This window comes from Pseudonaja textilis, chromosome 4 (assembly GCF_049901715.1).
Source record: "Pseudonaja textilis isolate UNSWEBS1 chromosome 4, rPseTex1.2, whole genome shotgun sequence".
NCBI classification, from domain to species: Eukaryota; Metazoa; Chordata; class Lepidosauria; order Squamata; family Elapidae; genus Pseudonaja; species Pseudonaja textilis.
The window spans coordinates 34,914,490-34,930,758 of record NC_141993.1 but is presented as its reverse complement, the minus strand read 5'-3'; the positions used below and the strand labels follow the sequence as shown (position 1 = coordinate 34,930,758).

General features: G+C 33.2%; 1 protein-coding gene across 1 annotated transcript in view; it reads left to right on the top strand.

Annotated features, from left to right (window-relative positions):
• ABRAXAS2 (abraxas 2, BRISC complex subunit) overlaps positions 1 to 15,550 on the top strand; it is a 28,615-nt gene extending 13,065 nt beyond the window's left edge. Inside the window, exons 4-9 of the mRNA XM_026704938.2 lie at positions 219 to 285; positions 6,687 to 6,877; positions 7,691 to 7,810; positions 8,319 to 8,403; positions 9,911 to 10,025; positions 13,516 to 15,550. Coding sequence (XP_026560723.1) covers positions 219 to 285; positions 6,687 to 6,877; positions 7,691 to 7,810; positions 8,319 to 8,403; positions 9,911 to 10,025; positions 13,516 to 13,982 — 1,045 coding nt within the window. The 3' untranslated portion in view covers positions 13,983 to 15,550. The remainder of the gene's footprint in view (positions 1 to 218; positions 286 to 6,686; positions 6,878 to 7,690; positions 7,811 to 8,318; positions 8,404 to 9,910; positions 10,026 to 13,515) is intronic.
• The last annotated feature ends 719 nt before the right edge of the window (positions 15,551 to 16,269 follow it).

Here is a 16,269-nt window from a genome sequence, read left to right as displayed (position 1 = left end):
TGTGGAATTCGACTGTTTATTCAGACTAGGAACATTTTTTTTAATGGGGGCATTCTTCTCTAACCTTTTAAGTATTGCATAAACCTCTGTACAGCTTGGAACATAGAAGAATTAGTGAGGAATAGCTTATTCAACATCTATATGTTTTGCTTCACAATACTTGGCTATGATTGAATGTATAATCTAAACTTCTGTTTTCTTTTTCTTTTTTTAAAAAGTTTTTATGATTATGCAGGCAAAGTCAATGAAGAAAATTTGGACAGAATTCTTAAAAATCGGAGAAAAGTAAGCTTACATACTTTCTGGTCCATTTGTATTCATATTTATTCTCCTGTATAAGAAGGAAAAGTTAATTATAGCTCTTTGGAGTGACTTGAGACTGAACATTTCCAAAACGTTCCAATAGAGGTGGTCCTTGACTTACAACTGCTCATTGCGATGTCCTACAGTCACATTACCATATTTTACATCATTTTGCAAAAAATTGGGCATTTACTTCCAGCTTTCAACAACTATATACTCTTCAAAAAAAATTATAGGGTGATACGAACATAGTCAAATGTAGATAAAAATGTCCCAAAACTGGGAGGGTAATGTGATATAAATGAACTAAGCATCAGACTAAAGACCTAATTACATCTTTGGAATTCATTCTAGCCAATTTTGTTTACTTTACAGAAAATCAATCCCCTTGGTCTCTAGTTTTCCCACACCCTCTAGTACAGAGATCTCCAAACTTGGCAACTTTAAGACTTGTGGACTTAAAGTCTACAAGTCTTAAAGCTGCCAAGTTTAGAGATCCTGCTCTAATAGGCTGGGCATAGTTTGGGTCTCTTTCTTGAAGCAATGTCCTCCACTAGTACCTGAGAGGCCTGCCTTTTCCACTGTAATATCTACCTCTGAAATGAAACAACAAAATGATATATCTGTGAGAGAAATGGACAGTTTCTAAATGTAATAAATAAATAAAATATATAAGTTGCCTCCAACTCTTCTGGCCTTTAGAAAGGTTTTTAAATAGAACAGAATAGAATTAGAATTAGAATTAAAATAGAATAGAATAGAATAGAATTCTTCCTAAAGTTGTTTACTCAAAATAGTACATAAGATGGTGATTTATTGAAGCAGAATTATACAGAGCTATTACTTCCAGTGAACAGATGTTGTACTTCTTGATACAGCCTAAATAGCATTTATCTTTTTTTTTGCAACCACATCATATTGCTAGTGAAGCACTTTGCATTTACAGTTATAAAATATAATCCATTACTTTCATCGTATTTCTCTATTTTATCAAGATCATTTCTAATTTTATTTCTTTTTTTGTTAAGATATTAGCTGTCCATTTTGTATCATCTGCAAATATAATTATTCCTTCCAGTTCTTTTTTTAACAAGTTTTATTCAGTTTTCCATATTTTAACATCTCTTTTTAGTGAACAGCATGATTACAGGTTTCACATATACATACAAATATGACCATGGTTACATATTCAATTTTTATATCCAATTCCTTATCTTAACTGTGCTTTTATACATTTTATATTTTATTGTATTATTCCAAAAATTTATCTCATTATTTAATTCACTTATGATAACTTCATAATCATTATACTTTAGTACTTTTAACTGTCACATTTGTATATTTCATCTTAAATTCTAATTTTAAAAAGACACTTTTTCTATAAATTAGTTTCCCCCCTGAAATCTCAATATAAGTGCGCCACCTCTAAGTTATAAATTAATTTATTTTCACCCATTTTAAATGTCATTAAAACATTTAACATTACCTAAAACATTAAACTTAATCCCTTTAAAACTACATAGCATATATAGATCAGATTCTGCATGATTTTTCTCCTTTTAAATTTCATTAAATTCCCCCCCCCCAAAAAAGGACATATTAATCTACTCATTCAAACAGTAAAACAATCCTAAGCCCTAAAGTTAATTCTATTTCAGCTCTCCTCCTATATAATTTCATTTATTTCCATATATTTAATACACATATTCCATTAATTATTCCATTCATATTTAAACCAAAAAAAGCCAACATTCCAATCTTAAAAATATTTCAATATATCTAATATACTTATTCCATTATTTGTTACAATTATCTCTCTACATAAAGAGGAAGAGCATTAGATTCCGTTATCCAAAAAATAACAATTCTGTTTTTCCATCTTGTCAGTCTATATGTCCCTATTTCGTAACTATAAATTTATTTGTATTACCCCTCAATACCTTGCAGAATCCCCTTTCTATATAATAATCACCCATTATCTCTGTGTCCAACTGAGGATTTCCCCATTTTTTTACAATTCCCATATTTCTTTGTTTCCAAATCCTGTTTCTTGTCCCTTCTTTCCCCCTGTCTTTTCTCCTTTGTTCTTTCACTCCAGTTTTTATCCCTCTCTCTATTTATAGGTTCCTTTCGCCCTTTGAATTTCTGCTGACTCTTTTCCCCTTTTTTAATTTTTCGGATATTCCCCTTTTTATTTAATTTTTTAGATCTCCTGTATTTATTTCCAACTCTTTTCTTCTTTTTTTTCAAGAGTTCTTGGTTCTCAATGATCACTAAAGATGGTCTCTTTTATGATTTGCTCCACTGCCTCTTCTGCCTTTTGTCTTTGTTGTTCATATTCTGCTGTCACATTTTCAATAAATTTTAAAGCAAAACCCAGCGATTCACCTTGTTCTTGTAGTGTTTCTTTCATTTTTCTGAGTTCCATTTTTAATGCCAGAAGAGAAATCACCATTTTACAACTTTCTGATTCACAATTTAATCCAAATAGTATCTTTAAAATTTATTTCCAACAACTTTTCTTCCTCTCAAGTTTTTAAGTCTCCACTAATCCAGTGCCAAATTCATGTCAGAATCAGCAACTAATCCAAAGGCAGAACCTTCCTAATTCTTTCTTTGTTAAAATGTTTCAGTTTTTCAAAGTCCTTGCTTTATTGTATCAATTTCCTTTCAATTTAAAGAAACGAGTTTTTTAAAATAAAAACAAGTTGAGTTTAACTGAGATGGTACTCTTTATTATGCTAAGTCTTCACCCCCTCTTTTCTTTTTTCTTCTCTATTATTCCAAGCTTTTTAAACCACAATTTTCCAACAAGAAAAAGATCAAATCTAGTTGATATTAAATTTCCTCTTTAACAGTCTAGAGTTCAGCTTTATTAGTGCCAATATAAAATCAAAGTATATTTATCCAAGTTGATTATATAGTTCCTTCTCCCGCTTCTACCTTTTGTGGTTTCGAAGCCCCGACGCTATCAAAAGCAATTCACACTTTTTTTTTCTCTTTCTCTTCACCGCTTAGATCCTTTCTTAAAGATTCTTTGAAATGTTAATCCTGGGGGTATCTTCCATTTGATTATATTGTCCCGTTCCTCCTGCTATTCGCTTCTTTCTCTCTCTCTTGCACAATCTTATTCCAGTCTAATCTTCCCCTTCATGGTGGCCATTTTAGATCAGCGCTTCAGGCGTCTTCGGGAAGGAGCAATTGCCAAGCCGCGGAGGGAATTTGCGAATCCCCTCTACCCAGCTGATGGTCTCCCTTCCTCCGCCACCCCACGAGGTAGCTTCTGCCCCAAATCCAAAGGATTGGGGCTCTCCGACACTGAAGCATGAACCAAAGCCACACACAATCGCGGTCAGCGGTCCGTCTTTGGGGAACCTCAAAACAGGAAGTCAGAATTCCTTCCAGTTCTTCATCCAAATCATTAGTAACAATATTAAGAGCAACCTAGGACTGATCCTTGTGGCATCTCACTTGGTATCTCTTCCCAATTTCTGAGTACATTTAATATGATTTTGATTTAATTATCTTGCAATCCAGCCCTGCCTTAACTATATGGTACTTTGTCTTGATGTTTTACTGACATCAAGATGTACTATGTATCAAGCATGATATGGCAAGATTTGTTAATGACAAATCTATACTTATTTCTGATACTTACCCCATCATTTTCAATTTGCTTACAAGCTGCTTTTTATTACCATCTATGGAATTCTTTTAAGTATTACATTTGACTGGTCTGCAACTTGCTGATTTTCTGTTTCTCATATATTGAAAACAGAAATAAGGATCTGATATACTGAATCTTGTGTGTATTGTTAGGTTTAATCCTAACACTAAGCCTTTTATTTATTTTACTTACTTTAAACATCTGCCCTTAAAACTTGATTCATTCTGAACTTCTGCTTTACTAACACCAGATGTCTATGGAGATTCTCAATCAGCCAAGTCATGATTGTCCCAAAGGTGCTTTTTCTTGTTTTGTTTTTTTGTTTTTTTGCTTGGAAATGTTTCATTTCTCATAATTTTTCAGATGAACTGAAGAAACTTCTTGGATGAGAAGCAAAATGTTTTCAGGGACACCCCCCCCCAAAAAAAAAAAAAAAAGTCCAGTTGCCTTTGGAATTACCAACACCAGCTTTACATTTCCAAGCTACTTGCCTGTACTTTTTTATATGTGATCCTGGCCTTTTTTTATTTACTGCATGTATCCTTTGTTTTGTTTTTTCAGTTGGGTCTTCTTGTTTTTCTTCCCTGCTGACGTTGTTTGCATTTGTGCTTTTAATGCCTCTTCTTAAGAAATTCAATCCATTTTTAGCATCTTTTCTTATTAGCTTCTCCTGTTCCAGGCTCCCATTGACTAAATTTATTAGCCTTATTTTTTAAAGCCCAACATATATATTTGAATGTACACACTTTCATTTTAAATCAAAACTTCCAGCATTATGCAACACTTAAAACATTATACTGTATTGGTTAATATCAAACCAAAGTTAGCTGATCCTTTTGTGATTTCCATTCACATGTAAAGTAGGAAGAAATCAGCAGGACAAATGGGGAATTTCCTGTAAGGACCATATGTTGCAGAGACATATGTTACCTCAAATCATCTTTAACTAGTTTCATGCCTCTTTGAATAATGTGCAGTTTGATTTTTGAAGGTGTAATCCACATCTATTTACATATCAACAATAATATGCATTTTTGTTCCTTTCCTTATTATATCACAAATGCTTCTTATATTTGGGATTCCGAGAGCATGTTAACATGTGGTACAATGTCTCTTCCTTTTCTGTTGCATCCGTTGCTTTCACAATTAAATTGCATCCTTTAATTACCTTATTCTAGTCCTGGGAATCATTCTTCCAGATTGCCATTATACCTAATAAATCATATTTGTCTTTGATACTAACTGCCCATCTTGTTTATTTCCCATACTCGGTACATTAGCATATAAATAGTAAAAGTCATGAAATTTATGAACCATTGTTTGTTTGATATTTCTTGAGTGATTGAAAAGGTTCCATTTCAGAGCATAACTATCTAAGAATAGAAACAAATCAATTATTTTTCAAAGTTTTTTTTAATTTAAACTACAATAACAAATAAACAGTTTATTTCAATCAAAATGAAGGCTGGTGAAATTGCCTAGACACCAAATCAAATCAAGTTTTTACTGATTTCAACTTATAAAGTAGTGGTAGAAAAACTATAAAGACAAATATGTAACGTTGGATCATTTTCTTCAATGAATGAGTGAACTTTTCTGTCTCATTTCTTCAATTGAGTTTCTTTCATCTAGTTTCAGGACTTCTGTGGAAAATATTTCTTTACCTAGTTTTAGGACTTCTGTGGAAAACAAATAACATATTTATGCACTATCAAAGCAAAGGGTTTCTTTTATCACATTTTGCATTTTCCCAGGCCTCAAATACATTTTTTTAATGGTTCAGCATTCTCTTCCTCTTCCAAGTTAAACCATTACAAGATAACCTAGGGGATATAGCCAAGCAGGGTAATGAAAACTCTCTGTCTTTCATTCTGCTGCTTGAAAATAGAGTTGAAATTCATTATTATTTTTTGTCAACTCATGGTCATTTTTCTTTCTCTGTCAAGGTAAAGAAAGATTTATGAAATGATTGTTCTAGTAACATTTATTGCTAAGGAAGCAAACACCTTTTGTGATTAGGAGCCTCAAAAGGGCTATTGCCATGGTCACATGTCAGTAAGCCCTGCCATATTCTAACTGTTAAAGCCATCTAGACAAACTAGAAGAGTCTCCTCTCTGAATGGACTTAAAGCATGTTGTTGCATTCAGATTAGAACATGCAGTATGAACTCATTTTTTGCTCGGGGGTGTTAATTTTGATTTTGCTCTGTAATTATTGTATAGAAAAATTCATTTCAGTGTTAATTTGCCTTTGAATGTGTTTTTGCTGAGAGTCATTGAAAAATGGAATTAAATAAACGAAGTGTTTCCAACAATTACAAATGCTTCTTGGCTAATCATCTTTAATTATATTATTGCTTTAGTTTCAAACAGAATTTATCATATACATTTTGAATGTATGAATATTTTTGGAACTGGTTCCCAGTTGGCTTGCTCAATTCAAACTGTCCATGACTCAAACCCCTATTATCTTTGCACGTGTCTGATCTCAGCAGAATCTCCCTACATACCCCTTACTTTCTGTGGAGCGGGTAGGCTTATGATCCCTCCTCCCTTGGGGTTGGTGCTCAGAAGCAAGACTTCTTAGTAACAACCTCCTTGCTCTGGAATAGTTTCCCCCACCTACTGTCCTAGGTTAGAATGACCCCTTAGAATGGCCATGGTGTACTGAACAGTTGTGTCTAAATAATGAAACATTACTCATTTTTTATTGTAGAATGTTATTGGATGGTATAGATTTAGAAGGAATACTCAGCAACAAATGTCATATAGAGAACACATCATCCATAAACAGCTGACACAGATACTTGGAGTACCTGACCTTGTCTTCCTTCTCTTCAGTTTCATCTCCACCGCAAATAATTCTACACATGCTTTAGAATATGTCCTTTTTAGACCAAATCGAAGGTAAATGGTTTTTATTATATGGGGAAGGATCTATATGAACTGTATTTTTAATAAAATAATAATTAAACACAGGAAAAAGTTAATTATAGCATATACCTATTCTAACCCTAGTGTTGAGTTTTCAAAAAGCCTTTTTCGTTTCTGCATACTCAAGTAAAATGCAAGTTGTTGTTTTTCTGTCCTACTCAGTTAGGCTTCACAAAGTGGTTCCATTTTAATATTCATAATCAAATGCATCTTTCTATGCTGTAGGCTTATTTTTTAATCCAACCCATAGATTGCTAGATTCTAGCATGCCATGAAAGTAAATTTGGTTCTCTATAACGCTTCATTGTAAATACAGTTACAACTTGCAATATTAAATCAATAAAGTAATTAACTAAATTTTCAGCTAAAAACAGCCATTTGAATCAATGAAAATGATGAGTTTCTGTTCCTTGTTTTTAATTGAAATAGTTTTTTTTCTAGCCTATTTCTCTAATTGAGATAAAAGAAAGAATTTTTTTCTTTTTTTTAACCAGGAGGTATAATTTAGATATCAATGAAAAAGCAAGCCAAATTTTTTGCATTCCTGTAGCATTGCAAAAAGCATGAATGTACAGTTAATGGAAGATTAATAGTTGTCAACTATCTAGACAATTGTTAAATTCATAATCACTCCAGATTCAATTTAAATATTATAGCTAATTATAAATACAATTAATAGTAGCCTTTACTTCCTAATTTTTTTAAAAAAATTCTGGTTAACATTAATTACTGCAATCTCAGGAATTTTTGTGAGGTTTATTAATTATCTGAATGTTTTTAATGTAGGTATAATCAAAGAGTGTCACTTACTATCCCTAACCTGGGCAACACAAGTCAGCAAGAATATAAGGTGTCTTCAGTGCCAAATACTTCTCAAAACTATACCAAAGTTATCAAAGAACATGGGTAAGCAATGTTTCAATACATATTCATTGCCGATTTGGCACATTAAGAAATAAACATAATTTTAAATACACATGCACTTTTCTTGATTATCTGCTTTTGTTATATGATTGCTAGTTTCTAGCAATGTAGGAAAGTGTTGATCATGGTTAGCATAAGAAACATAGCAAGCACATGCCAGGGTGCACATAGAATATAGTTGCAGATATCTGCAGTGTATAGACATCTTATCTCATCTTTTATAGTTGTATTTTTTTCTCAGTACAGTAAATTAATAGGAATGAGGATACTTCTCTAATGTGTAACTTTCTCTAAGATTCGTTTCTTCAACACTATCTCTATCAAAGCAGGCTGAGCAAAATCAATTGGATTTGCAAACAGCCATAGTAGTTCATGCATTGGTACTCTGTGTATGACTATGTAAGAAATATAAATTGACTTTAAGGATAACAAGGAAAGAAAGCGATAGGATTATGATTTATTTCTAATACATTATGTTTTGTATTTTTAGTACTGATTTTTTTGATAAAGATGGAGTGATGAAGGACATCAGGGCTATATATCAGGTTTATAATGCACTTCAGGAAAAAGTACAGGTAACTCCTTTTATTTTAAAATTTGCCAATCTTGACTTTTTATGCTATAATAACATACAGAAAACTATTTTGTACAGGAAGTCCTTGACTTAACGACCACAATTGAGCCCAAAGTTTCTGCTGCTAAATAAAACATTTGTTAAGTGAGTTTTGCCCCATTTTATTGCCACAGCTTCCTTGCCACAGCTGTTAAGTGAATCACTGCAGTTGTTAAGTTAATAAAATGGTTGTTAAGTGAATCTGGTTTCCCCGTTGACTTTAGTTGTCAGAAGATCACAAAAGGTGATCTCATGTCCCCAAGACACTGCAACCGTCATAAATATGAGTCAGTTGCCAAGCATGTGAATTTTGACCACGTTACCATAGGGATGCTACAACAGTCATAAGACACTTTTTCAGTGCCATTGTACCTTCAAGCAGTCACTAAATGAACTGCTGCAAGTTGAGGATCATCTGTATTCAAAATATATTTTAGCTATAATGTTAATATTTGCAAATTATACTTTAGGTGATGTAAAGAACAAAAAACTATTGTTAGAATAGGTAGCAATATAAAGAAACTAAAGCTAAAACTAAACCTGTTTTAAGATTAAAAGTGCATTGTGCAAAAGCTCAATAAAGTCACATGAAAATAATGTGTATTAGATCTCTTAGTGATACTTGCATGGGCAAAATGCAGAGTCTATAACTGCATTCATTCAGGGGTAGAATTTGTTTGGATTAGCTGGCAAGGTTGGACTCCTAAATATATAATATATAATAACTCTGTTAAATATTTCATAAAGGATTTTAAATGGATGATAGTACAATTTTGGCAAAAACAAATCAATCACATTTTCAGTACATACCAGTCTTTATTTTAGTAGCATTAAGTCCTGTTTCCAGTTTCTTTGTCTTCCCTTGAATTGCATTCCAATTATTTTAAAATCAGTTATTATTACATCCATAGGTAGTCACCTAATTACATGGTAAAAATATGGGGTCGTTTCTTTGGCATTATGAATGGAATGTTGTTATCCAGCTATGCATAAGGAGATTCACTATTGAGTCATGGCCACTTTGTGCCATGAGATGCACTTCAGAAATAATTTAAAATAAGAGATAGCTGATTAAGTACAGTTTGTTTTAATAAGATGCCTTTGCAGAACCTCCAGATCAGCTAGGTCTGAACTTTGAATTATGGTCTTTTTATCATTAGTCAGACATTTAACCAGAATTACTAGACAGATGGGTTGATACAAGACAGTTTGTGGTAACTGGTATCCATATATTTTCTTTTATATCTTTTATATATTCTTTTATATATTTTTTATTTTTCTTATACGTATCCATGTATTCATAACTATGTTTTTACTAATACCTATTATCTTGTAAGCAATTTACAAAATAGATAGATAGATAGATAGATAGATAGATAGATAGATAGATAGATAGATAGATAGATAGATAGTTTCTTATGCCTCGGGTGGACAGGGTCAGTCGAATAACCTTGTTGTGTTTCCCCTAGGCAGTATGCATAGACGTAGAGAAAAGCGAGCGAACTGTTGAATCTTTCCAAGCGGAGGTGAATAAGCTAAAAAGGCAAATCTCACAAAGGAAAAATGAAAAAGAGCAGGAAATAAGTAAGACTCTCGTGTAATTTTTTAAAAACTCTCTTAGAAAATTGGTGTTGCAGTCAACCGTGTTAAGTTTTATTATGCTTCTGTTATTTAAAGGACGTAAAATAAGTGAATTGCTGTTTCAGTTTATATCACCCTCTTCTGCCAATGGAATACTCATTTTAATGATAATACCAAAAGCTACTTTAGGAAATAATTTTAAGTGATTGGTACCCTTTTTAATTCAAATATTAGGCATCTTGCATACACTTCATGCAAAGGGATACCAATAGACAGAGCAAGGTGTACATCTGAGCATATATTTGTTTACATGGTTTTTAGTTAGATCTTCCTCTTTTACCATGGCCGGAGCTTTGAATTTTATAGGGTTTCCCTATTGTAACTGCCTTCATTTTTGAAATTATGAAAGGAGCAGATACTTTATTTATGTAATGACTAAATTCAATTTTATATGTCATTTCTACTAGAGAAGGAGTGCAGTAAATTCAGATGTAGCTCCAGTTCAGTGCCAATATTTTAGCTGGTGGAATTATGCTAATTGAATAAACAATGAAGAAATAGTGAAGATTAAATTATACAAGTTTAACATATTCACTGAAAAGACCAAAATGGTTCAGCTGGAGTATAAAAATAATAGATACAGATTATAATCTTTTAACTGAAAAATGCATTTGTTCTATTCTATGCAGTTGGATGAGTAAAGGTAAGTAAAGAAGAAACAGAGTAGGTATGGAATGAAGAATTAAATTGACTGTATACCAGAATAATAAATTGATAAAAAATAATGTACGTCAGGAATAGAAACATAGCGAGAACTGCAAGCCATTTGTGTGTGTGCGCGCGCACACACACACACGCACATATGCATACATACACACAGAGATTTTCAAATTTGGGTTACAACATATTGCATAATATTTTCTGTTCACCTCAGCACTGTTACCCAATTATCTCCTGCAGTACCATAAGCACACTATTGCCATGGATGTTACTCTTAAGCAATATATTTCCATATACTTTTTGAACATTTACCAGATGTGCAATTAAATAAAGTCCCCGAGTATCTGAAGAATAACTTATTCCTTCTACTAGTACTTGCATCAGACACAACTCGGTTATGAAAAGTAAATGTAACAGTCATAGGATTTTCCACATAAATGTAAGCTTTAGCAATTGTAACAAACAATCTATATCTGGATTTGCCTTGGATCTTTAGATAAAAGGGCCTTTGTTTCCTTGAGAAGATCCCTCACCTGTGCTGGTATCATTCCTATTAAAATAAACAGGTGAAAAAAATGAACAAGAAATAGGATGCACTAGAGAAGGAAGAAGTGTGGTGGGTGATTTCTTAATTGATTTTCTCCTCATTTATAGTACTGATATCATGACAGGAACCCTGTCTGTATACTATGCAATATTACCTTAAAACACTGAGAAATATAAATCATTATATTGAGGGGAAAATATAGAACCTGTTATCTGTTGTATTACTATCATTAAAGTGCAGATGGTATTTGAAAGTTCAAAGTCATCAGAGAAATTGAATTCTCTTCACTTGAATTCATGCAAGCTATACTGCAATGACAACCGCTTAGAAGGCCTTCAAGAGACTAGCAAAGGCGCCCAATGCAATGTGTATGGTACTTCATATGCAGCTTGAAACGGAAAGGTCACTAAATGGCAGGGCAACAACAATCCTCTGCAGTTTGCCCTAAGGGCAATAATGTTTCTTCATTAATTCAGTGCAAGAACTCTAATACAGAGGATAGCACAATTGCGTGATGATTTTAAAAATAGAGACAAAACTGTTTTACCATTCTGCAGAGTAAGGAGCTGTCACAACATAATTATGTGCCATAGATCCTGTGAATGTCCACATTGTAATACTATACTGCAGTCATAAGTGATGCAAACGAGTAAAAAATTCTGGATTGTCTCCAGATTACCCACAAGCACGATGAATTCATTTGCAAGAGTCCTTACTGAAGGAATTGGGAAAAGAGACTATGTTTTTTTCCTTTTTCCTTTCTGTCTGAAAAACAGTTCCAGAGATTTGTGGAAACTTCTAACAACAGTATGAGGGAGAAAATACATGATGAAAGCTACCTTCAGTGCAGATTCTGCTGAATCTCGATTCTTTCTTTGAATGAAAGCGAAATCTGGATCCAGCTTGAAGTGCTTTTATGATTCAAAAGTTGCGATATCTCTACAAGAGAAGCTGCATGATTTTTTTTTAAGATAGTGTAGAAAATTATTTAATCCCTATGCATATATTTAGGAATGTTACACATACTGTAAGAATGCAAAGTTTTAGAAAGTCTTGCTACTGTACATATTGTATATTATTTCTTAAAAATGAAGGTTTTTCTGTCAGTATGGATGAATGTTGAGATAAAAAAATGCTTTGGTATGTGATCAGTTTGTTATATGATTTATCTGAGTTTTTCCCTTCCTCCTTCGTCTCAGAGTATAGTGGTCTGAGAAACATAAGACTGAAGCATACAGTGCATTTGCCAAGGAGATGCCATCATAAACCAAATGCTTGCTTAGAAATTGTTGCTTTCCTTCCAAGAGTTAGAGATTTATGACACATGGAAGGTTGCCAAAGTAGACATACTGATATCTCTACAACATCTCCTAGTAACGTGAAGGAAGGGATGCCAAGGTGCACATAGTAGTAATCTAATAGTGTTCCACAAAAGAAACTTGGGGGGAAATGGCATCAGTATGCAATTTCTGATGACATTTGGATGAGAAATGAATTGTGAACCAGCTACCTGTTAAGTTAAAAAAATAGAAAAAGTTGTATAGATATTAATCTAGAAAAAGTTGTATAAATGGTTTTGTAACAGTAAATATAAAGAACAACGAAATGTGAAACCTCAGTTTAATGTTCTGGTTCCACTAGAAATTCTATTGTTTTGGTCAGTGTACAGCAACTGTTACTTGAAATTAAACTGCCTGAAGAAAATTTAATTTATTATTGCAGCAATCTAGTCTTCTATCATAATTATGATAGATAGGGAGATAGATAGATAGATAGATAGATAGATAGATAGATAGATAGATAGATAGATAGATAGATCCTATATATTCTCTACTGTTAAATGTACTTTTCTTTGTGTGGAAATCCCTAAGTATTTATCTATGTATGTATTGTGACTCATTGTAAAAGTAATGTTCCTGCCTATCCTTTGAGAACCCTAAGAATCTATAGTTAAGCTAGACAACAAAATAAAGACAGCATACAAACATTAATCATGGTAATAATAACAAACTAATTTATAAGAAAATGGATTTACATTTCTATTTGATATTTGCTTATAAACTTTTCACTTAAATTCTTTGCTTAACAATTGAATACAACCTACATATTAAATTCCTTTCCCATTGATATGAAGAAACTTTTCAACTAACAGGTTAGAAGATGCCTAAACTAATTGTCTTGATTTAACTAGTTGGTATTACAACATTTACTTTTCCACTTTTCTAGGATTACAACAGACTCTCTTAAACAGGCAAATGTCAAATGATACCATGGAGCCTATATTTATCCCACAAATAGCACATCCTGGATTTGTTGTGGAAAGTAATCTTGAGGAATCGGATGTTTCTGATCCTCCTCCTCCTTATGCTGACTTCAGTGTGATCAATCATGACATTGCTGTACGTCCTGGGGTTCTAGAAAGCAGTGTTTTTATGCCTCGGCCTCAAGCAGTGGGCTCTTCTAGTTATGCTTCCACAAACACAGGATTGAAGTATTCAGGCAGTGGAACGTCCATGCAGCCTTGTTCCCACACCACCACCGATGAGAACGTTAATGAATCAGAAGACAGTGACTATGAGAATTCGCTTGACCCTACGGAGTCTTCTGACAGTGAATATGCACAAACAAGAGAGTCTCGATCCTTCGCACATGTGGATGGAGATTCCAGGAACACTCAGATCTCTCAGATTTAATGTAGATCTTAACATAGGGCTAGCTTTCCTAGTTGTTACAGAAATATTTTGGAATTTAACTTTGAGGAAATGAGCTACGAAAGAGGATTATTGTGCATAACAGATATAAAAAGACTTTGAACTTAGATGGCTTACTCACTTTGATACAGTTTTACAAGTTTTGTAATGGAACCATGAAGATAATCAACCTGTACTGATTGATTAGATTCAGGATGTACTGGTAAATAGCAAAGTGAAATTTGAAACAGTTGTAACTTTTGTTGCCATACCTTCCAAAAGAAAAAAAAAAAAAAAAGGAAGAAAGAAAAAAGGGATTTCGCAACTTAGCATGGTCTCTAATGATCTTAAATCAAACCTTACCTCGTGTACTATCATGCCTTGAATTTTAGAGAGGTTGTTTCTAAAGGACTTAAATCAGCAGGCTTTTTAATGATGAAGCCAAATAAATCATTGCCAGGAAAACAAACAAACCTTTATTTCCAAGAAGCCGGGATTGGAACAAATGTGAATTATCCTCTCTGCATGCTCTTTCAATAGAGATGGGGTTTGTTTCAATCTTTTTTTTCTACAGGCCTAATATAAATCACTTAACATTATGGTTGCCTTTTTATGTAGAAAAGCGATTACCAGTAAATCATCTGTGAATGTCCTAAGCATACTACTTTGACGTTGGTGGATTTAATGTGACTTTGCCACACTATCCTTATTGTCTCAGTTTTGTTCATAACACATGAAAGCACATAGTGAAAGTGGTCAGTTATGTCAGAGTTTTGTATTAGAAAACTATAAATGCTGAACATTTAATGAAGATAATAAGCTCTTGCAACTTACTTGCAAAAATGCCCACACTTTGCGCTTAACTTGAAAGTTTCCTCTTAAATTTAAATTGGGTGTCTTATTGGGAAGGGGGAGACTCTGCTTTTGGAAACAAGAAGCAGACTCTGCTCAAAATATATTTGGATGCACTTATTTCTTTACTATATGTTTGCAGGGTTGGTGGAGGTTTGGGGGTATTTTTTAAACCCCCATGATAAAAAAAAACCCAGTATAATTTAAACATCGAATTGGGCTTTTATTTCAATTACCAAATAGTGAACTGTTCAGTCTATGACAATGTGTTTTGATCATGCATAATTCTACTCATTAATATCCGATTTCCCCCTTCTTTTTTTAAAGATGTCAGACTTCCTCGGGCTAAAATCTCAATAGCTAAACAGTCTGAGATCTATTTATTATTAGTCTTCTGTGTCTCTAATTAATAAAAATAGCATTTAAATGATTTATCTCCTTGGATATTTGGGATTGTAAAACATTTCTATTCCACTACTTAATATATTCTTTGGCCTTAACATGATGCATTTTTTTCATTGCTGTAGTCTGTTCTAATTAACAAAAAATATTTGGATTTTATTAACTTTGGGTATACAAGCTACTATAGTGCAGTTTGTTCAATAAGTGCTGTTGCCATCACATCAGTTCATTTGAGAAATTTTTAATCTTGCTCAGAAACTTTTAAATGTACATCTTTGACAAAGGTAAATGTGACAATAAAATCTTATTTAATCCTTTATCTTTTATTATTTGTCAGCAGGGTTCCATGATAGCAAAATCATGTTTCTGCAAATAAAAAGTTATGCTATTTTGTTTTCACATGAAAAAAAAACGGGTCCCTACATTAGCAGACAGTAAAGGGAAACATGCACATGATTGTAGTATATGCACAATCATACCAGTGTTTAAATGTTCATTTATTCATGTCAAACTACTACAAAAATTATTTGCGGCCAGTGTGACTTTTACTGCTGTACTATTCCCAAACAGTTTTTGTGAACACTTTCATTTACTATACATGCTATTGAAACAGCGGTTGAATCATGGCATCGCCTCTTAAAAGGCACTTTTTGCAAAGTCAGAAAACTACGTTTCTGTTAACTGGCTTTTATATGATCAAGGAAACACTTTAGTAGGTAAATATTGGGGTTGAACACACATTGGAGCTCAGTTATATTTCTTAAATCAGTCGGTCTGAACTGAAGAAGGCCCTGTGGTTTTTCCTTGAGCTGAGACCGATTCCGTTTATAAGTAGTCCTTGACTTGCTACCATAATTGAGCCCAAAAATTTCCATTGCCAAGCAAGGCAATGGAAAGTGAGTTTTGCCCCATTTTATGACCTTTTTGCCAAGGTCGTTGAGAGAATTGATGCAGTTATGTGTACCATGCAGTTGCTAAACAAATTTGGCTTTCCCCATTGACTTGGTCTGTCAGAAGCTGTCATGAATGACCCTAG